Consider the following 23128-nt stretch of genomic DNA (forward strand, 5'->3'; position numbering starts at 1 on the left):
ACAGGACATCCCTCAAGGATGCAACAGGAGCACCGGTGTGGGTTTCAGGCCTCATGTGGGGGAGGAGGAGAGCTGGGTGTTGACGAAGGAGCCCGGAGTGGCTCGGTGGAAAGAGGAGAGTATTCAGCTTAGACCCCGCCAGCTCCAAAAGCAATTAAGTGAAGAGGCCACTGGCCTGAGGCAGAGTCTGGCATGGTTAAGGGGAGGTGAGGCAATGCCGGTTAAGCTGAAGCGGAGCCAAGCAAAGAAAAAGTAAAGGTTCGGAGAAGGAGCTGCGAGCAGAGTGGAAACAGCTGGAAGCTGCAATATTAGGCTTCTCCGCTTTAATACAGTTGCGGTGTCCCTGCCTCTACCAGCAATGGACCATCAGAAGGGACAGTGGTGAGTCACATCCTCAGTGCCCCCTCGGAAGTCCAGAGCTTCCCAGCGCCAGCCAGAACCCCTGGGCTGCCTGGGTGGGGATGGTGGTGGTTTGCGTCTGGCTTGCCCGTAAAGAACGCCTCCGATCTGTGACCCATATCTGGGGCTTTTGGAACACTGACATGAGTCTCACTCTACATCCGTGCCTAGTCCTCCACAGCCAGGTACAGACACATGGCTGTGGGGAAGGAGGAAAGGGAACACACTCCCCAATTCCACAGATTGCAGAATCCCCGAGGTTGGGTAGAGGGGTGACCGGAGACGCGGCTTCCCCAGGGTCCTTCCAGGGAACCAACCTTTCCCTCTGCTTCCTTCGCTCTAATAATGTGAATGAAGCTTGGGAGAGAAAGTGAGCGCGCGTGAGCGCGGGGAGGGGAGTGGGGGGAGGGGAAATCCCGGCCGGGGGAGTGCGAGCGCGGGGCCCGAGGCGGAGGGGCGGCGCCGAGAGAGCGCGGCGGGCGGTGGGTGGAGGCGCGGAGGGCGCGGGCCGTTCACGGAGGGGAGGGCGGGCCGAGAGGGAGGAGCCCCCGGCCGCCGCCGCCGCCGCCGCCAGCCCGCCCGGCGGCCCGCGTAGCCCGCGCAGCCCTCACACGCCGCCGCGCCTCGGAGTTTGAGCCCCGCGCAACCCGAGCGCAGGCACGCCCGGGGCGCGGGGTCGGAGCGCGCAGCGCGGCGCCGCCCCCCGGCCCTCGGCCCCCCAGCCCCTGGCGCCCCCGGAGCTGCGCGCCGAGGGAGGAGGGCGGGCGGGCGCGGCGGGCCGGGCCGGCGGGCGGCGGACTATGAGGCGCCCACCATGGTGCGATGCGACCGCGGGCTGCAGATGCTGCTGACCACGGCCGGAGCCTTTGCTGCCTTCTCGCTCATGGCCATCGCCATCGGCACCGACTACTGGCTGTACTCCAGCGCGCACATCTGCAACGGCACCAACCTGACTATGGACGATGGACCCCCGCCCCGCCGCGCCCGCGGCGACCTCACCCACTCGGGACTGTGGCGGGTGTGTTGCATCGAAGGTACGACCCCTGCCCCCAGCGCACGCACACATGCACACGCACACACTGCCCTGGGGAGCGGGCCGGGGGAGGGGTGGGCGCGGCGCTGGCTCCACTCGAGACACAAAGAACCTGAAGCCGGGAGGGTGGGTCCCCGAGCGGACATGGGTGCAGTAGCCTCGGGTCCCTCCAGGCTGGGGACCTTCCCCAACACACTGATCCGACAAACTCTCCGATCGCACGCGCACACCCCCTCGCGCACAGACACAATGAAACACACAGAAACTCACGCACACGCGCGCAACCCGAGAGCGGAGCGATCCCCAGGGGCCTCGCCGGCGCCCCTGGGGGAGGTGGAGGCTGGCGTGGGGGCGGGAGGAGTCTAGGGTTGTGGGGGAGCGGACGCGGGAGGAGGGGGAGGGGTTGCTTGGCAACCGGTGTCTGTGCGATTGCTATGGGAACTGGCCATCCTGGGGCGGGGCCGGTCGGGGGCGGGGAGCACCGGGGCATCTAGGTGCTCACTCCAAGCCCCCAACTGAGGGAGTGAGAATGGGGTACAGGTTGGGCCCCCGAGCGGGTCTGGGGGAGCCAGGTAGCTCCAGCCGGACGCCCTTCTCACATTCCAAGAGGCCACAGACTCACTCCTCCATGCGCGATGGGGGACAAGAGGGGAACCACACCGCGTCTCCTATAACTGAAGCAGCGTGCCCTGGATCACAGCCCCTCAGCAGGAAGGCTGCAAAAGACCTCTTTAGGAACCACACTGGGGAGTGGGGCCGTCCGCGGACCGATAGTGGGCTGGGAGGGGCGTGGTCGTTCTGTCAGGGCAGGGCGGGGCTCTTCGACGCCCTCGCATTAAGAGACCTGAGAGGTGTGCTAAGGTTGATCGGGTTCCCTGGACTGTGGGAACCGCTTCCAGGAGCGCGGACCAGATGCCTCCGACGCCCGAAATGCACGCGACTTCTTAGCCCTCCTGGCGCCCTTGTACCCAACTGTGAAACTCGAACTAACAGGTGTCTACAGAGGGGCGGTCTGGTTCTGCCAGGTTGTTGTCTGAACCACTGCTTGGTCTTGGCTCTGAGACTGGGTACGGAACGGGAGTTGGCAATCATTGCTTTAATTTTTCAAAAAAAAAATCCTTGGATAGTGTTTCCTCTTTCTTTCCCGTCACCTTTTGTCTTGTGTTCACTCCGCCCCTGGGTGCTTGAGGAAATTCTTCCATCCTCTGGCTGCAACTACGACCCCTTCCGCTAAGTGTGGTGGGATGTGAGGGGAGGTTGGGGACCCGCTCTTAGAAAAAGGGCCCTTCCTGGCTGCAGTTGAAGCCGTCTGAAAGGAGGCTTTGTGAGGTCGTGTCTGCTCCGTGACGCCCCCGCTGTCCCTGCCAGACCCCGGACTCCTATCCACCTTTGTCCCCCAACACCGACTCCAGATCAGGGCTGCTTCTGCACTTTGGAGCTTCATGCCAGAGCTCTGAGCAGTCTGTCGATGACAGAAGTGTGAGATTAATAGTTAAGGGGGAAAACACGCCTGCCTCACAGAGGAGCCAGTGGGCCCTCGATGACACCCCCCTCTTTTCTTCTGAAAACCATCATTTTGGGTATGCAGATGCTCAGATTATGAACACCTACTCCTCTACTGGAGAATGTACCCACGTCACTACCTGCCACAGCACCGGAGTTAGAGAGAGAGCAAGGGCTGCGGGCCGTGTTCTACCTCCCAAGCTAACCTGCTTGCCAAGTGTGGCATAGGGAATCAGGCCACTGTCGCCCCCACCCCCGAGAAGCCTATGGAGCTGGGACCTTCCCCTTTCCCAAGGGAAACTTGAACGCTGTCAAGCCTGGCCTGCTCGGTGACTCCAGTGCTTCTGTATTAATTCCTCATCCTAATTAGGATTGATGCTGCACTTAGCGTCTTGCCAGCTGCCTCGAGCCGTTTGAACTCACTGTTCATCAAGAGAGCCCGGAGCTGATCAGGGCAGCTGGCTCGCCTGGCAGAGAGAGCCATCTGGGGGACTTCATGGGAAGAACTGGGCTGCCTCTGTTAGTCCCCAAAGCTCAGGGGTTTCTGAGGGACAGGCAGGCTGTGTCTACCCCCCCCCCCCCGGGTCAGAACAGCCTCCCGAGACCCAGCGCCATCCAGAGTTAGTTCAGGATTCCTTGTCCAATGCTCAAATCCATAACTGGGCGGGAACTGCCAGCTTATCTCATAAGAACACGGCATGGAAGCTGACAGCTCCCAGAGCTATTGATGCCTCCTGTGATGCCAGCCAGCACGTGGCCAGGGTCTGAGACCAAGACAGTGCAGCTCACCTTGGGCCATTCCCTAGGGACACTGAGAGGTATTTCGGGGGTTGCTCCTTCTGTGTTAGTTCATGTGGGTAAAATACACTATTTCTTCCTGTTTTCTAGCAACAGTCCCCCCTACAAGCATGACATCTGCAACACACACACACAAGCATGACATCTGCAACACACACACATTACACACATACACACACACACAAGCATGACATCTAAATTAAGAGATGGAGGAGATGAAGAGACGAAACCTTTGGGCAGAAATGGACTACTGCAGCGGGCAGCGAATACCCATAGCTGAGTGCAGCTTCGGGAAGGTGGTGGGTTTGCTGGCAACTAACTCACTGACAGCCCATTCCATTTCCTGTGTTTTTCCTATGCGTGTTAGACCTGGAGAGCTCAACACTCTGTGCTGGGGCCACAGAGACCCCTGAGAGGGACAACCGCTATGTCCAGCTTCAGCAGAGCTGACCTTGCCCCATCCCCCCACCCATCAAATAGCATCTCCTCCACCCACCTGACTTTCCACTGGACAAATGTCAGAAGACACGGGGCACAGTACTCCCCAGCAGGCTCACACAGCTTTGTGAAGTACTGCCTTCACCCACACGTGCCGTGCCGGCAAGAAGGAGCCGTTCTGGGACTTGCCCAGGGGCACCCAGGGAGGAGGCAGCAAGGCCAGATTTGAGCCTCTATCACTACGAAGCTCTTCCCGCCCTGTCATCCTGCCCTTTCCCCCCAGCAGCTTTTGGTTGCCATTAAAAATAGAACCAAGTATTTGGCTACTCAGTGGAGCCCAGCTCTAAGGTTGGGTGGCTGGCAGGAAGGCCTTTGGAAGCGAGAATGTACAGCCAGTGCATTAATTGCATAACACACTTCTCTCTCTCCCTCCCTCCCTCTCTCCCTCGCTCTCTCCTTCCATTGTGTTCTGGACTAGCTTGTCCCACCAGGTGCTCTTCTACCCTCCCCACCCTGCCCTCACCCCACTATGCATCTCTCTGTCTATCTCTGAAGCCAGGGACAAAGGAAAGGGGAAACAAAGTCAGTTCTGTCCCAGGCATCAGCAACAAATCCTTGTTGAATCCCTTGTAATGTTGGGATGTGGAAGGTGGAGATCACTTCCTGCTCAAAGACAGAGCACTCTTTGGATGTGGAGGTAGAAGACCCTGGGTCCAGAAGCGCAAGCCTAGAGCCATCTACCAAGGCTCCACACCCATCAGGCACCCCAAAGCACACACAGGCTGCTGAGGCCCAGACCCCTGAGAGACTCAGTGTTAGCATTGGAGCCAAGTGGAGCCTGAACAGCACACTTCCCTCCCGTGCTCCCCCTCCACCACATCACCCGTAGATGAAGCCGCCTCCAGCACACTCACGACTCTGTCAGAAGCTTAACAAGACAGTCTTGACACTGGGGGTGTGGCTCTTATGCCTCCTTTGTGCAAGCTCAGTGCTGGGCACTAGAAGGAGAAAGTGTAGAGAAGGTTCTAGAACCTTAAGACAGACAACTCCTTTGCCCTGGTCACATCCACCACCATCAGCTGGCCAGAATCTTTCATACTAGTGTCCCCAGGCTTTATTCCCACAATGGCACACAGATTTAGAAAATGTATTTCTTAGCACTGTGCCTTGTGTGAAAGAAGCGAGAGGCTAGCTAGGGTGCCTGCTCCCGGGGCTTCTAAGCCCTGTCCACCTGTCCACAGGTGGGAGGGGTGTGTACTCTTCATACATCTTGAGTTCTTTCATGGTAGGTGAGCTGGGAAGTGGGTCTTCATGCCGCACTCTGGGATGAACCAGGCCACTCAGCCTGCACCCAAACGGTCGCTTTGCCACAGCAGCTGCAAGGCCCTGCACTGTGCCGGGACACATCGCCTTTTGAGTTTGTTGTTCTTTAACTTGTGCTAACCACAGACAACGCATCCAGTCTGGCTGTGGTGGGTGGTAGTGGCCGCAGCAGGCTCTCCATCCTACCGCTTTGAGGTGCCACCTTTGGGTCGCTGGCCTCTTGGTGTTAATAGCTGTCATGACTTACTGGAGACGTTCATAGATGTGTGTAATTGTCAACAACCCTTTCAGGTAAATATTAATTCTCCTGACTTTTCGAGGTGGAGAAGTTAAGGTTCAAGGTGGGTGGAGTTTCTGCGTCAGGGCTGCCTTTCCCAGCCCACGTCAGCTTCAATGTAGGCCATTCATTTTCCAGCAGTTGTGGGATCTTGTATGTCAACCACTCAGGCTTGGGAAAGGGCAGTTGAGGGACTGTTTTACCATATCTGCTCACCTAAGAGATTGGCTGAAAATATCAGAGGCAGGGCCGTTTAAACCAGAGGCGTTTCCTTCCCGTGGTTCTGGAGCCCAGGAAGACCAAGGTAGAGAGGCTGGCTCCTGGGCTTCCGGTGGGATGCTCTTCCAGGCCTGTTGATGGCTGCTTGCCCTAGAGTGTTCACGTAACAGAAGGAGGAAGCTGTCTGTGCAATCCCTTCTAAGAGAATCCTCCGCTATGGTCTCATCTAAATATGCCCCCAGCCCCATCTGCATGTCCTGCTGTTCACATTGAAGATTAGGGGACCACCATAGGAACTTGGGGGCACTCAGCAGCTAGTCCATGTCAACAGTGCTTTTTTTTCCTGCCCCCACTCAGCAGCTGGCACTCACTCCCCAGTCATTTGGGGGTCCCCCTCTCATATCTACTTGCTCGTAACACCAGATGGTCTCAGTCTTTTGTGTTTCTCTCTGTCCTCATCTTACCTCTCTCTGTCTCACACTAGGGTCTCATGTAGCTCAGGCTGGCCTTGAACTCAGCACACTGAGATGACTTTGAACTCCTTCTTATCTTGCCTCTGCTTCCTGGTGCTGGGATTGCAGACGAGCGTGCACCACCACGCCCAGTTTATGCAGGTGCTGGGGATCAAACCCAGGACTTTCTGCATGCTGGACACTCACGCAACTGAGCTGCAGCCCAAGCCCCCTCCTTTCTCTCTTCTTGAAAGAAATACCAGCTCCTTTTCATTGGAGCCAGCTGACTTAGTAAGGAAAAGCCAGACAGTTTGATGGACCCCGGTCTGAGGGCTGCTCTCAGGGTCCCACCACAGACCTGGCTCTGGAGAAGCTCTGTGTCCCTTTCAGGGAGGCTCAGCAGTGCAACCCACGGGTTTACAATCCATCTCTTGTGTCAGTCTCCCCGGTAGCTCGGATTCTGAGGACCTCCAGGAAGCAAGCAGTCACAGAAAAGCAGAGTGGGGAAGGGACCTCTGGTCCTAGGACCCAGGGTCTCAGAAACGTGGAAGGCAGAGACCAACACAGCCAAGCTGGGCTCATTCGGTGTGGAGAGGACAGACTGCTTGGCCTCTGTCTCCTGATCTGACACATGCAATTTAGCTGATTGGAACCTTCTCACCTCCCAGAATCAGATTTAGCTTGCAGGTTGGGTGAAGCTCTGAGCGCTTCTGTTAGAGACAGGAGCTTTATGCTCCTTCTGAATACCTCAGCTGTACTGTATTGTCACCTGTCTGCGATATTAGCTGCCTGCCTGTCAGCACACTTCATTCATTCGTTAGTTCGTTCGTTCATTCATTCATTCTTTTGGCACAAGCACGCTAAAAAACCCGGTGTCCTCAGACCTGGGAGGCCCTAGATCCTTGATGCGAGCAGGATACACAGTCTGACGAAACAACTGACAGCTCTCTGCTAATTTGTTCTCTGGTGGAGTCAGAAAAGGAGTGTCCTGGGGGAGGCTGCAACCCAGTCCTAGTGACAGCTGAACCAAACCTGACGTGAATGAAGATGGATCATCAAGGTGGGCCGAGGGCAGTCCAGATAGGGTGGCCCAGGGAGGCTCAAGACCAGGATTAGGGGTCCCTCCTCCTTTTGCTGGGGATTGCTGCTGCTAGTCAGACTGGTTGGGTTTAAGTATCTGATGTTTTTTTTAAGTTATTTTTTTTTCTGAGACGAGGTCCTATGTAGCTGAGGCCAAGGCCAAAATTCTGTATGTAGTCAAGGTTGACCTCGAACCCTGAGCCTCCTGCTCCCGCCTCTCAGGTGCTGGGATTACAGATATGCACCGCCACAGACATACTTGGCTGAGACAATTTGTTTTTAGATCCTCTGGCTTTAGGTGGACGAGGGGGATTCCAGAAGACTAGGAGGCCAGCTGGACCCTATGGTGGATGGCCACGCTAAAGTCCTGGGGCCAAACGGCAGCTGCAGAGATAGGAGGTATGAAGGAGAGGATGGATGGGTGGGGAGCAGAGAATGAGAGAAGCCGAGGCTGCTGGTCGGAACTGACGCTGTACAGCCGGCTGGGCGATGGTGCCATGTCCAGAAGGGAGATGACTGGAGAAGGAAGAAGAAGTTGTAGGAAATCAGATCCAGGGCTGACTCGGGTTTTGGACATCATGAACCTCCATGTTCATAATCGGCAGTAGCGCTGGAAGTTTCCATGGAGCCTCACAGGAGCCTGTGATAGCTAACCTGGCCCAAGGTTCGTTGCCACCGGCGGCTCACTAGTAGGTAGGGTTTCTGAACCTCGGCATTCTGTCACTGCCCTGTGCTCCTCCTGTTGTGACCACTCCATGTGTCTTCAGATGTCACCATGTCCCACTGGCCCATTGGTCTAGTGGAAGCATCCTTTAGTCTGGGGTGAAGGCAGGCAGGCCTGATTCCAGACAGAAGCTCTACTCTGTTCTCTAACCTCCAGAGACACACAGGGAACTCAAGCAAGGGGTGGGGCAGGTCTATTAATGGGGTGACCTGGCATCTGCTTTAAGTGCCCAAACTCCTTCCTTTATTAATAGCAAGGCTCACCTGCCTGTGCCACCCCAGCACGAGGCCGCAGCCGGCCTGTGAACTGCTGACGAAGCTCGGTCCTCACACACCACAGGCGAAGGGAACTCAGGACCAGCAAAGCAGAGTGGCTCGCCCAAGTCATAAGGCAGCGATGAGGGTCACTAACAGCTGAGCTCCAGTGAGTGCAGAGGTCACCCCGTTAGGATCTGTCCCCAGCACAGCTTCCACTGGGGCAATAAACAGCCACCATAGCTTAAGCATCAGGGTAGCAGCCATAAATGCAGAGCCACAGGGACGGGCACTGCTGCAGGGCTCCATGTCTCAGTGCGGCATTTCTGCCGTGGTGGCCCCTGTTCTCCTCCGCAGCCTCATTCTTGGTATGTGTGCAGGAGTCACTCTTGGGACACCTTCTAAAAGGAACACATTGGTTCCATTCTCCCAGGAAGACAGCCCCCCCCAAATCCTCACCCTTAATTGTTTTTTTTCTTGTGGTACCCCACGCTTACTAGCAACTGCTTTACCACTGAGATATGTCTTTACCACAGCCATCTTTTTGTTTGCTTGTTTATATTTTTTGAAACCAGGTCTCACTGAAATGGTATAGTAGGGAAGGGAATGGGAGAGCAACCAGCATACACTTTCAGAGTAGGGATTCCCAGATAGAGGGTTTGTAGGAGGCTGCTTGGTAGATCTGTCCCAGGCCCTTCCCTGCATGAGGCCCCAGGGATAAGCCCTACAATCTAACTAGGCAGATGAGGGACTTCGGTGACAGCGTCCAGCATACACAGCAGACCTTCCCAGTGCAGCTCAAGGGTTCAAGGGTCTGTGCGATTCATAGACAGTGCTGCCCCCCCAACTTCTCTCTCTTTCTCTGTCTGTCTGCCTGCCTGTCTCTCTCTCTGTCTCTCTCTGTCTCTCTCTGTCTCTCTCTCCTCTCTCTCTCTCTCTGTCTCTCTCTCTCCTCTCTCTCTCTCTCTCTGTCTCTCTCTCTCTCTCTCTCTCTCTCTCTCTCTCTCTCTCTCTCTCTCTCTCTCTGTTTCTCTCTCTCTCTCTCTGTCCTGGTTTCCAGACACATCAGAGTGGACTCTCAGCCATACCCAGTGTTGCTAAGTACCTGGAACCAAGATGGGTGCAGGGACTCCACCAATCAGCCCTTCCTTGGGATTTTCAGACATTCACCTGGTTGCCCCCAGACACTGGTGGCCTCTTAGGTGTATGAGTTCGGATCTGGACTGCAGCCACAACACCTCCAAACCCCAATCTCTCAGGCAGGGCATACAGATATAAAGGTACCTGCAGACTAAAGCCGTGGTCCCTGTGCTAACCCAAGATTTTATTTGTTCGTTGTTTTGGGGTTTTATTTTTGGATATTTGAAACAAGATCTCATGTAGTCCAGGCTGAACTCACCTTGTAGCCAAGGCAGACTTTGCACTCCTAATCCTCCTGTCTCTGCCTTCCAAGTGCCAGGATTACAGATGTGGACCATCACGCTCATCTTGCTTTTGTTTTCCTTTTGACAATGCAGAGGTTTGAACTCAGGGCCCCACACATGCTAGGCAAGCACTCTGCCTCTGAGCTACAATCCCCGGCCTGTTTTGGTTCCATCAGATGGTCTCACTACATAGCCCAGGCGCTCTTGCGGCGTCCCTCCTCAGCCTCCCAGGTGCTGGGATTATACCACCATACCTGCTGCCTGTGCCATTCGTCCCTGCCACCCTCTCCATTGCTGCTGCATCTCAGCGAAAGAACCAAAGGGACTTGGAGACGTTAGCTACATTCGGGAAATAACCAGGCTAGCTAAAAGATAAAACAATTATATTTTTATTTATTATAAGGAGAAAACTCACAAAAGAGGAACAAAAAGTCCAAGCTCAGCTGTGCTGCGAGGGAACCACATAGAGAGAGCGCACCCGGGCTGTGTGCTGCCATTTTAATCTGGGTCCCAGAAAGCCACACCCTATCTTGGTCCCAGGTCTTAAAGATAATTGGTTGGCAAAGATTCCCCATTACCTCCCCCTTTTGTCTAAATAAGAGCGATCCAAACCCAATACTAAACTATATACAATAGGAACAGATAACAAGTATAAAATTACAACCAACATAAACAATATTAAGTAAGGAACACATGGTAAATGTTTTAATAGACATTCTATTCCAAAGAGTCTAAGTCTTTTTTTTTTTTTTTTTTTTTTTTTTTTTTTTTTTTTTTGGTTTTTCGAGACAGGGTTTCTCTGTGGCTTTGGAGCCTGTCCTGGAACTAGCTCTGTAGACCAGGCTGGTCTCGAACTCACAGAGATCCGCCTACCTCTGCCTCCCGAGTGCTGGGATTAAAGGCGTGCGCCACCATCCGCCCAGGCTTAGGTCTTAAGTTTGATCAGATTAAATAGGCTTAGGCTGAATAAGAGGATGGTCACTATGTTTGTTGTACATATAGCCATTAGATAGGCCTTAGATACGGAGAGACAGTATTCTCTTGAGAGGAGGAAGCTTCAACCAAGCAGTTTAAGGGGTATCGAGGAGAATTGGTACTTAGAATAACAAAGTTCATTTGACATGTTGAGACAATTTGGTAAGTCCTAGCAACTGACAGCACCATCTTAGCGGCAGAGAAATTTGAGCACCAGAACCACTCCAATGCTGGAAGGTTTGGCAGTCCTTTTCCTTGTGTCTCTAATTGCCTTTGGGCAAGGAACTGCCCATGCCTCAACCACTGACAACTTTGTCAGTGGTTGAGGCATGGGCAGTTCCTTGCCCAAAGGCCAATTGTGCCAAGAAGAAAACAAACTCAGATTGGAGTGTCTTCGGTGCTCAACATTCTCTCGGCAGTAGATCGGTGCTGTCAGGAGTGATCATGTCTCATGTCAACAGAACCCTAAGTTATTTAAATACCACATTCTACAGATCCTTGAAGTGGTTGAAGATTACCTATCTAGGCAGAATACAATCTCTATGTATCTAAAGAACCTAATTAATCTGACTATATGTACAACAAACATGAACAACTATTGACCTATAATATTTAATACCTGTATAACTTAAAGACTAAAGCTGGGCGGTGGTGGCGCATGCCTTTAATCCCAGCACGCGGGAGGCAGAGGCAGGCGGATCTCTGTGAGTTCAAGGCCAGCCTGGTCTACAAGAGCTAGTTCCAGGACAGGCACCAAAAACTACAGAGAAACCCTGTCTCAAAAATCCAAAAAAATAAAAATAAAAAATAACTTAAAGACTAAGACTTCATGTCAGAATATTAAATAATCTGTAAACAAATGTGCAGCAAATGAGGACAATGACCTCAAAATGTAAACAATGTATAAGTATCTTGATCAGAGGTATATATTTAATGCAATATGAAAATATTTCCTAAAAGTTGTATCAATATACAAAAGGCCCTAAAGAGAGGTAGAAAAATGCATGTATACAATCTAACGGAACAACTTTGCATAGGTATACAAATATTGTAAACGGAAATAACAAATATAATTTTAACTTGTCTCAATATACAAAAAAACTATACCAATGTAAATTATTTATAAATAATAGCTAACAAGTATTCACTCTATTACCCACTATTATTATTAGTGTGAATATATGTTATCTCAATTCGGGAAATAACCAGGCTAGCTAAAAGATAAAACAATTATATTTTTATTTATTATAAGGACAAAACTCACGAAACAGGAACGAGAAGTCCAAGCTCAGCTGTGCTGTGAGGGAACCACACAGAGAGAGCGCACCTGGGCTGTGTGCTGCCGTTTTAATCCGGGTCCCAGAAAGCCACACCCTATCTTGGTCCCAGGTCTTAAAGATAATTGGTTGGCAAAGATTCCCCATCAGGGCCTAAGAAGTTTCTTAACCCAGCAGAGTTCCACATCAAGCCTAGGAGGGAAATGAATGAGTAAAAAAGGCCAGTCTGCCTGCCTTTCCTGCCCCCAGCCTTTTACTTCCTGGCTGCCAGGGACAGAAGCAAGATCTGAATGCTCATCACAGTTAACTCCTTCTCCCCACATCCGTCCATAGAGAAGCAGCAATAGCACGGAAGTCAGAGAGACCTGGGTTCAAATCTAAGCTTTACCACTTGTCAGCTGTGTGTCTCCAGACAAATGACCTAGTCCCTCTGAACACCAGTTCTTTCCGCATAAAACAAGGTATTGTGAGATCAGCTCCTAGGATTGTTTTAATGTCATTCAACAAAACATGTAAAGAGCCCTTCCCTGCGCCTGGCACCTTGTCGGCATTCGGAGCATGTCATCACTTTTTTTCCCCATTTCTGTCATTCCTGTGGTTTGGAAGTTGTCGTAATAGAAATAGCTCTCCCGGATGTTGCCACTGACTTGAGCAGATGACCTGGGCAGCTTCCATGCCTCCAAGGTCTGGGGATGGAGGAAGCTCATCGATGCTAGTGATGCTAGATCATCACTTTGGGAGACAGAGCTCCACCTGGCTGTCCAGAGCCCCTAAATTGATAGCTGAGGTAGAAGCTGAGTGGTCACTGATATCCAACAACAAATAGGCAACATCTGGGGTAAAGCTTAGCATGGTCCAATGCATTCATTCTCTTGCTGGGGTAAAGCTAAGGATGATCCACTGCATCTTTCTTCTCTCTGGGATAAAGCTAAGGATGGTCCAGTGCTTCCTTCCTCCTGCTGGGGTAAAGCTAAGGATGGTCCAACGCATCCTTCATTCCTCCTGCCTGGAGCCAAACTCTGCTCAGACCTCAAAGCTATAGCTGTGATTCCCAGTGTCAGGGATGGGGACAGATAAAGAATGGCAGGGTCCCGGGATGTGGAGACCATTGCAGAGGGTCAGCAGAGTGTGTAGTGGATACTCTTCAGCTGGTCCGCTGACCTCTTGAGTCTCCCTGACTTGCTCAGTCATCAGATTGGACAGATACCCATTCTAGTCTCCAGGCTCCCTCCCTCCTCCTTCCTCCCTCCTTTCTTGTCCCTCTGCCTTCCTCCTCCTCCTCCTTTTCTTGGAAATGCTCTGGGTTTGCCCCCTACCCCCAACACACCTTGACAGGGAAAGGCTCGTGAACGCCTCACACATGAGGTGTGGGGAAAGCTGTCTGCCAGCGGGAGGAGTCTCCCTTCCCTCTCCCACGGGTTGTCGTCATCTCGTCATCCTCCATCAAAAATTCAGGGTCTCTGCCTTGTGCCCGGAATGGCAGCGGCCACTGCAGAGACAGGGTAGAGCCGTGTGTGCGTGCGCGCGTGCGTGCGTGCGTGTGTGTGTGTGTGTGTGTGTGTGTGTGTGTGTGTCCGTGCGTGCGTGCGTGCGTGTGTGTGTGTGTGTGTGCGTGTGTGTGATACTTGCTGGTCGTCTGGGCCCCCTCTAGAACACAGCTTCTACCTCCTTCCCCAGCCATTTCTCCTCTACTCAGGCTGCCCCTGCACCCGCACCTAGATGCCCGGTGGCGTCCTTAGCCCTCTGCTCACTCTCTTTGTGCAGCCACAAAGGTCTTGCCAAGCTACCAGTCAGATCACATCGCTCCCCAGCTCCCTCCAGTGAGAACGCACCCACTTGTGAAAAAGCCAGGCTCAGCCCCGATGCCTCCAGCTCTAACCCTGTCCAGCTCTGGTATTTCCCAGGGTTTCTTGTGAACCCGCGATGCTTAACAGGAGGAGAGGTTGGAGGCGGTCGGAAAGGCCTGTGTTGGAGTCTTGCTCCAGTCTGCTTGGGCACGTTCCTTTGTTTCTCTGAGCCTCTGTTTTATCATCTGAGTAATGGGGGTATTAATGGTAGGCTGTCCCCATGTCATAGACTAGTCACAAAGGTCAAATGGGATTGAACCCAAGGACCCCCACTCTGCCCATATGTGGTTCCACTGTCTCATTGGAGAGCGTACTATGCTGAAGGTGCACCCAGAAGGCTGGGAACACCACAAGGTGATGTCTGGGAAAGGAGCTGGACCGGTGCATGGACCAGTGAGATGACTCAATGGGTGAAAACCCCTGCTGCCGAGCCTGAGTTTAATAGCCGATCTTCACATGGTGAGAAGACAAAAGAATCGACTCCTGCAAGTTGTCTTCTGACCTCCATAATTGTGCTATGGGATGCACAGCATCACACACACACACACGATAGATAGATAGATAGATAGATAGATAGATAGATAGATAGATAGATGCATGCATACATAGAAACATAATACATACATACATAGATTGATAGATTTTTTAAAAAGTTTTAGCCCCTGTGCCACCTGCCAAGCTTGAGCATGTAGTGGGTTTTGTGGGTGCACTCCTCCTGTGGAGCAGAGATGGAATGAAGCTGGGTGGCCACCCAATCTGTCCCTGAGTTGAAATAACAAGAGTTGAAGCCAAGATAGTGGTCCGAGGGAGGTCCGCAGCTGTTGGATATCCAGAAAGAAGAGTTTGTTCCAAAGACTGAAGGAGATGTGATGGGTGTCAGTTCAGGGACAGGTCCAGAAGCAGGAGTCCAGGAGGAACCCTCAGCCCGGGAAGTTCACAGAAGAGCCATTTTTCAGGGCTGAGTGGGGAGAGGAGAGCTCAGCTTCACTATGTATCTGGCTGAAGTCCTAGGGTCTCCTGGGTTTGAGACAGCCATGGCCTGGAGTTATAGATGTGGAGGAATGGAAACAGCTTTCCATGGTGATGTGCAGTAAGCCTCAGTGCTTTGGGCTCACGGTGGCGGTCACACTTCTAAACTGAAACTGCCAGGGAGGCCTGGCGGTAGGCGTTTGCTGTAGGTATTAAAGCTGCAATTCCAAAGGTGCGGTTGGGATCCTTCAAGGTTGGCACTTCTAGTTTGGGCAAGAAAGCCAGAGACGACTAGAAAACTTGATATCAAGATTGCTAGGAAAACCCAGATTCCAGGGGTCAGAGATACAGCTCATTTGGTAAAGTGCACAAAGCCCTAGGTTTGATCGCTAGCAACCCTGCAAACCAAGCATAGTGTCTGTAATTCCAGCACTTGGGAGAGCTGGGGGCGGGCGGGGTCAGGACCAGCTCAAGGTCATCCTTAGCCACTCCTTAGCCTGAGTTCACAGACTGCCTGGGGACAGTGGGGGAGTGAAGAGTGTACAGGCCCAGAATTTGATCCTGGCGGTCATTGCTGCTGCTCTTTCTCCGTACTCATCGAGGCATGGTCTCTTCATCAGACCAGCTTACTCTGGGGGTCCTTGGTCCCTTCCTTTCTAGGCTGGGATTACAGCCATACCCAACCAGCCTGACACCTAGGTGGGATCTGGGAATCCAAACTCAAACCTTATGCCCATATAGCAAGCTCTACTGAGCCAACTGCCCAGCTCCTTAACCACCTCTGAACGAGAGGACCCTGCAGATACCAACAGTGATCCCAACCCGGTGCTGAGGGGAGGAGGGGCATGGAGTTGGCTGCTGTTTACAGAAAGCTAGAAGTCACATCTCTAGCATCTCCCAAGAGCGACCACCAGGATGCCCCTCCCATCAGGATCGGGACTGCCTCGAAGGGAAACACCACTCCCAAGCGTTTGCAGGACCTTGCTGAGTCCCTGGCTCTGCACTAAGTACTGTGGGTCCGGAAAGCCTCCAAACACGTCCCCTCTGATCGTGGAGAGCCATGTACAGCAAGAGAGACGTTTCCCAGGGTGGGGTGTGAAAAGAGCATGTCCTATGACAGGCTTGAACTAAACAGTAACCCTGTAATTGGCATCGTGGACGGCAGGCAGGGCAGGGAGGCAAAGCCAGACCTGGTCTGTCAGGTTTTGAATCCAGACTGCCTTCTCCTAGCTAGGGAACCCTAAGCCAATCACTCTGCCTTCTCTGAGACTCAGTTGCTTTCTCTGTAAAATGGGTTGGCGGCAGCCCCGCCTTGCTCATTTTCTGACAGGAGGGAAGGGTGGACAGGCAAGGACTTGGCGTGGGGCTGGAATTGTGGCTGTGAACCATCTGCGTCTCATTCGCTGTTACACAGGATGCCCAGTACCTGGAGATACTATGTGATAGCGCAGAAGGAGCATGGGTATCAGAAACAGAATTCTAGCCAGCTGGTGGTGGCGCACGACTTTAATCCCAGCACTCGGGAGGCAGAGGCAGGAGGATCTCTGTGAGTTTGAGGCCAGCCTGGTCTAGAAGAGCTAGTTCCAGGACAGGCTCCAAAGCTACAAAGAAACCCTGTCTCAAAAAAAAAAAAGAAAAAGGAAAGAAAAGAAAAGAGAAGAGAAGAAAAAGAGAAAGAAAGAGAGAGAGAGAAAGGAAGGAAGGAAGGAAGGAAGGAAGGAAGGAAGGAAAGAAAGAAAGAAAGAAGGAAGAAATAATTCTTGTCGGTGTTTATACCCCAGGACTTCTGCACATCTCACTCCTAATCCATACCCCAAATCATGGTCAAGGAAAAAAAGAGGAACCCCCACCCCAAGACTCCCTCAGGACATCTCAGGACACCCAGGCTCCCATCCAGGGACTGCACAGCCCAGCCATTAAGATGCGGTGGGTGTGGGGTGAGGCTACCCAGCGCTGCTTCCGGACCTCGCACTGAAAAGCCCTGATAACAAGTGCACATTGACAGCAAGGGTTCCCCAGGCGAGCATGCTGTCCCCGGCTCGCATCTGAGCCCTCGCCCGAGATGTTTTCTCGCTTCAGCAGTTTGGCTTGTCATACAAAGGGGGCTCTGATTCCTCCTGATGGCCGACTCCTCTTGCATGAAAAAAAAATGGCTTTTGTTGTCTTCGAGTCCAAGGAGCCCAAAGATTCCCGAACATGAGTCCAGGCCAGATGCCTGGTGGCTGAGAGGTCCCACTGGCCTATCCTTGGTGATCACTTACAGTCTGTAGCCTGAGGCAATGAGGCTGGGCCTCTCTGGCCTCGGAGTTTCTGGCTCCTTTTCTCATGCTAGTCAGCTCCTTTGTCCATGAGTGGTGGCTTTTGACGTGTCCCAAAGGTTCCTTTCTTCCTGGGTAACCACCGTGCCAACATGGCCACCACGACTTACATACCTGACCACCTCTGCCATGTATGTTTGTGTGTGTGTGTGGAGAGAGAGAGAGAGAGAGAGAGAGAGAGAGAGAGAGAGAGAGAGAGAGAGAGAGAGAGAGAGACTAGAGTTCAATGCCAGGTGTCTCTCTTGGTCTCGCTCCATCTTGTCTTTTGAGACAGAGTCTCTCACTGAATCTAGAGCTTACCAATTCAGTGAGACTAGCTGGTCTTAGAACCGCGAGCATCTGCCTGTCTTTACTCCCCAGCACCGAGATGACAGACACACACCACATCTCCAGACATCGAGCTTGGGTCCTGGGACTTGCATCACAAATAACCTCACCCACTGAGCTCTCTCCCCATCCCAGGTCCTCCTTCCATAAATGTCAGTTTCTTCCCCCTCTTTCCTGTCTTCCCTCTTTTCTTTTAATTATTTATTATGTATAGTGTCCTGCTCGCACACTAGAAGAGGGCACCAGATCTCATTACAGATGGTTGTGAGCCACCAAATGGTTGCCAGGACTTGAACTCAGGGCCTCTGAAAGAGCAGCCAATGCTCTTAACCTCTGAGCCATCTCTCCAGTCCCCCCTCCCATCTTCCCTCTTTTCCTTTTTATTTCTAATCATTTCTCTTCTTCCCTTCCTGGCCGGCCATATTTAATTCACTTCCTGTACGAAGCAGCCTTTTTAAAGTCCTTGAAGCATTTCCAGGATTTAAGAAAAAATGTATTATTTTAAGTCTACCATGATTAGGAGTGTTCTTAAACACAGAGAGAATTCTATTAAATAACGAATTGAGCTAGCGAAAACCCCACAGTTGTGGGCCCTTTAAAGATCATCTGGGTGCAGAGTAGATGGGACTGTGGCGATGGCTGCTTTATTAGGCTGGGAAAAATATTGAAAGGAAATTCACCAAAATGTTAATGCAGTAGTCACGACAACCAGTCATTTATCTTATCTCCTATGGTTCCCAAATTTTTTATTATGTTGGAGGGGGTGGTATAAACCACTGGGCCCGGCTCCAGACAGATGAATGGATGTGTGTGTGTTTCTTCTCCACTAACACACTGAAGAGGTGTGTTTCACCTCTTTATTCTTAAATGCGTCTAGTCGCCATGCCCATGGCTTGTGGCCAGGGTTTCACGACTGGCCACCCCTGACTTATAACCAAATTGATTCCTGGATCAAAGCTCTGGGGAGCCATCCATAGCCGACTCTTTCATTTCCTGTACGTTGCAGTTTACACACTGGGTTTTTCATCCTGGAGATGTAGCTCTGTCCATAAAAAGCACTCAAAGTAATTGATAAAATGAAATGCAGATGTGGGCTCTCGGGGACTTCTATCACATCTGTAAAGCCGCGTACCTCATGGCGAGCCCCGAAGGTCCTGAGACCTCCCTAGGGAAGGCCAGACTGACTCTAGTGATGTTCAGACAGAATCAGTCTCGATCTGTTGCTTCCGCCAGCCCCTGGGGTTCTTCCCCTGTGACAAGCTTAAACAATGCTTCGTTGCACCAAGATTTCTCACACTCTTTCAGTAAAGGGCTCTCTCTCCAAAAGAAACGAAAAAGGAAGGAAGGAAGGAAGGAAGGAAGGAAGGAAGGAAGGAAGGAAGGAAGGAAGGAAGGAAGGAAGGAAGGAAGGAGAAAATTTCCATTTGTGTGAAGTTTGGACAAATCCTGTGCATAGAGAGGTCCATGGGAGGAAAAGCAGCTTCCACGGGACCTCTTCATGCTAGTGAACGTGACCCCTTTCTCTTGGTGTCACAGTCACTTGGCCCTTTAAACTCCCTGTCCGTCCTGACGGCCAGGTCACCACGCTGCATCCAGCTAGCCGGGGTCGCGGTTAGAACAAAGGTGTAAATGAACCCAGCAGGAGAGGCCGTGGATGCCAGCACAGGTTCTCCAGCTCTCCTTTGCCTCTCTTGACCTGGGAAGGTTATTCTTGATTCTGATCAAAATTGCCGTCCCTCTGGCAGTGACGTCACTCCTTTCTTCTTCAGTCTTTCCTGGAACCTGAAAACAAAGCACTCGTCTCTGGCCCTGCAAGGCCCTTCAGATTCTCGGAAGTGGTTATTTCTCCTGAGTCTGCCGATCTCTGGAGAAGAAGAAAGGAAATTTACCTGGATTTTATATGTGTGTGCATTTATATGTATATATGCACACACACACATATATATAAAATATATGGTAATTACATTATAGATTATATAGTTGTGATATAGGTTATATATGGTTACATTGTATATATATGTGGTTGCCTTGTTCGTCTATATATGTAAAATATATGGTAGTTGCATTTCAGATTATATGTAGTTGTGATATAGGTTATACATGGTTACATTCTATATGTATGTGGTTGTATAGTGTGTGTGTGTGTGTGTGTGTGTGTGTGTGTGTGTGTGTGTGTGTGTGTGGTTGTTTGCCCATTTCTGGCTTAAAATCAACATGCCTTTATAAAATGTGGGCTGCTGCCAAGCACTGATGAGATGATGAGTCCAGGCCCCTCCAGGCAACCCCCTCCCCTTTTAGAAGTCAACCCGAGGAAGAGGAAGCCCAGGTTAGCCCATTCCTGTCCTGAGGATGTGTGCCTTCTCCGCCACGACAGCAACTTATCCACCCACCCTTCCCGATCACCTTTCTCTTTAGTATAATTACAAATCTTCTAGCAACTACCAAGCGCTCTCTGCGGACCCAGCACAAATGTCTATTATCTCCCCTTCTGTGCGTTTCCCTTTATGTTATTTCGCTTTTCTCCTTCTAACAGCTAGGACTTAACGGTGTTTAATTAATTATTGAATTAACTACCAAGTAATCAGGTAGCGTGTGGGCAGAAGGAGAGCTAGTAGCTGCAATGGCCCTTACTGTGTGCCGGCAGCTGCCCCGAGTGGTTTGTACACATTAGTATACGTTCACCTGGTTAATCCTCAGCTTCCCTCCTGAGGTAGGCACTGCCACTGCTTCCCATAGATGGGGAAACTGAGGAACAGAGGAGCCAGCAGGTAGTGAACCCTGGGTCTGTGCACCTCAGCTATACCAGCTGCCGCTCGGCAACAGTGCTGGCTGCGGCCTGCCAAAACCACGGCACAAACATTCCATGGTAAGCCCCAGCTTGGCATCTCAGCACGCCCGGCTTATCGCTGTGACTGCTGGGACACTGTGGGTGTTGTCACTCGGGTCTCTGGCCCCACAGCCTGGTCTGAACTCTTTCTCCATCCTCTGCTAAAAGCTGCCACGTACCTGTTGCGTGATAAGGAAGAGGAGGGGATTGTATTGTCTCTGAAATATCCCAAATGACCCTAGGAGATTGGGGGGTCCCAGTACAAGCAGTCGAGGCCCCGGGAAGAGCAGGACCCACCCAGCAGGGCCATCACAGTGGCTGGTACGCTGGCTGTGGGCCAGGCTGGCGTGGCAGGCTTCAGGGAGGAGGTAGGTAGAGCTGTGGAACCACAACTCTGCATGATGCTGAGTCCGGATCTGACTCATGCAGCCCACATGGATGGAGGCCACTGTGAGACTGGGGGCGGCTCTGAGGATGGGGTGCTCTCAGCGATACAGGGAACACTGCTGAGACACCTCTTGGAGACGACATTCACCACACACCCCCGGAGGAGGTCCCACAGGGGCTGCCACTGCAGTCACTCTCACACCTGAATCCCAGCCATGCCATTCGTCTGCTGACTGGCACCAGTCAGGCGGAAGTCAGTGTGCCCATGCGGCAGGCAGGCTTCCATTCAGATCAAATCCAGAGCAGGCAAGACTGTCGAAGGTGACGGCAGCAAAATGGCTTCTTTTGGGGGCTGTTGGTGGGAGAGGTAGAGAGAGCCCGCCAGGCTGTGAACATGTTCTGTCTCTACCAGTGTGGGAGTTACATGGATGTAGACGGTTTGTTTGTCTAACTCTTCTCTGGGGACTGTGCTCTCTGTATTAGCTTCGATAAAACTTACCCACGAGAGAATGCAATCTGGGATGACAAAGGCCCCCAGGTGGCCTGCTCCAGCCCTCAGGTGCTCGTCCCCCAACGATTTGTGCTCTGGGGTTTCTGGCTGTTGTTGTTTGAACCTGATAAACCCAGCGCATGCTTGCTGGAGGTGTCTGTAGCCAGCTCTGTGCTAAGTTCCAGGAATGTGAGGACTCATTCATTCATTCATTCGTTTGTTCATACTTTCAACTGCCTTGTGTGGCCCTGGAAGCTGGGAGAAGGGGGTCTTTATGGGCAAGTTCTGGGATGTAAGGCTGTTTAGGATGACATGGCCTCCCACAGGGTCATGCATCAGGATCTGTAGCTTCCTGGAATTCTCACGAACCCCATGGAAGGTGGGGTCTACCAGCCTCCGAAGGTTACACGGCAGGAAGAGAATTGGACTTGAACTCATCGAGGTGTGGCCTAACCTGACTTCCAGCAGGATCCCCTTCCAGTCCCTTGCTTCGCAGGAAGCCTACCCTCGGGTGACTTCCGGGTGGGAGAGGAGCTGCTGGAACCCTTGGCTTCTGTCAGCCTGGAGGAAATCAGGAAAGGCTCCACGGAGGAGGTGGTACTGCCTCTTTGCTTTAGAGAGCGTACAAGAGTTCCTCAGGCAGGAGGAATGGCCACATGAGACACCTGTCTCCATACAGTCACACGGTTTGTGCTCTGTTCATCAGCTGACACTTAATGACAAAGTTTCCAGTGACACAGAGAATGCTAGCCTGTCCCTCAGAGAGGGTGAGCGTCCAGTGTGGAGAGAGGGACAGCCACCCCCATCAGGGTTACACACACACACACACACACACACACACATGCAGACGACCATGCACACACAAGGAGCTTCGGTAGTGAGACAGGGAGAAGGGGGCTCTCTGTTGTGGAAAGTTCTGTAGATGGCACCATGTGAGCCAGGTTGAGAAGGTAACCATGAACTCATCAGGGCAACAGTGAAAGGGGGTTCAGGGCAGAAGGTAGGTGAGGAAACAGGGAGGATGCTCTGGGCATCCATGGCCATTCAGCAACAGCTGCAACCCTGGGCATGGGGGAGTGTCTGGAAGGTGTGAGCACAGCCCTGGGTTGCCTAAGACATATAGCAGTGTCCGAGCAGACAGCACAAGCAGTCGGGCTGGGAAGAGGCAGAGGCCGGAGCTAACAGGTCCTGTCCTCCCGCTCCGCGAGAAGCCTGTGTCTGCCCTCCTGGCTAGGAGATGCTGGGTGAAACTGCTCACTACTTCTGTGCAATGCAGAATGGGAGGGAAGGAGCAAGGCCCAGGGCAGGACATCTTCAGAAACATCTGAGGGGAATCCAGAGCGGGCACAGAGGGAACTGAGTCAGGACAGGGGAACGAAGGAGAAAATATGGCACTTCTTCTGTTTCTCTTCTGAGAAATGGACCAGATGCAAGAATGTAGGGTACCCATTGTGGGTGATGGAGTGGATGGCGTGTCATAGTGTGGGCACGTGCAGGATAAGCCGGCTTGACTGCCCTGGTCCAGTTGGACAGACCGTACGAGGCTGTTGTGCCTTAACTATCCTCATTTCACAGATCGGGAAACTGAAAAACCATGAGGGTCGGGAACTTTCTCAAGTGGCGGGGCTAAGGTTGGGATTTGAAACCAGGCAGTCCGGTCTCAGAGTCATGTCCCTAGCCACTGTCCAAGGAGGCCGGTGCCCTCCAGATGCAGGATGAGAGTGATGAATGTCTCTGGGGTGGTGATAGGAGATGCACGGTTCTTCAGGAAGCCACGGGGCAGGTGG

General features: G+C 52.3%; 1 protein-coding gene across 1 annotated transcript in view; it reads left to right on the plus strand.

The window, feature by feature from the left end:
• The first annotated feature begins 1003 nt into the window (after window positions 1–1003).
• The window catches only part of Cacng4 (calcium voltage-gated channel auxiliary subunit gamma 4), a 62902-nt gene continuing 40777 nt past the window's right edge, over window positions 1004–23128 (plus strand). Inside the window, exon 1 of the mRNA XM_075990294.1 lies at window positions 1004–1433. Within this exon, the coding sequence (XP_075846409.1) occupies window positions 1214–1433 (220 nt within the window). The 5' untranslated portion in view covers window positions 1004–1213. The remainder of the gene's footprint in view (window positions 1434–23128) is intronic.

This window comes from Microtus pennsylvanicus, chromosome 11 (assembly GCF_037038515.1).
Source record: "Microtus pennsylvanicus isolate mMicPen1 chromosome 11, mMicPen1.hap1, whole genome shotgun sequence".
In the NCBI taxonomy this organism is placed as follows: Eukaryota; Metazoa; Chordata; class Mammalia; order Rodentia; family Cricetidae; genus Microtus; species Microtus pennsylvanicus.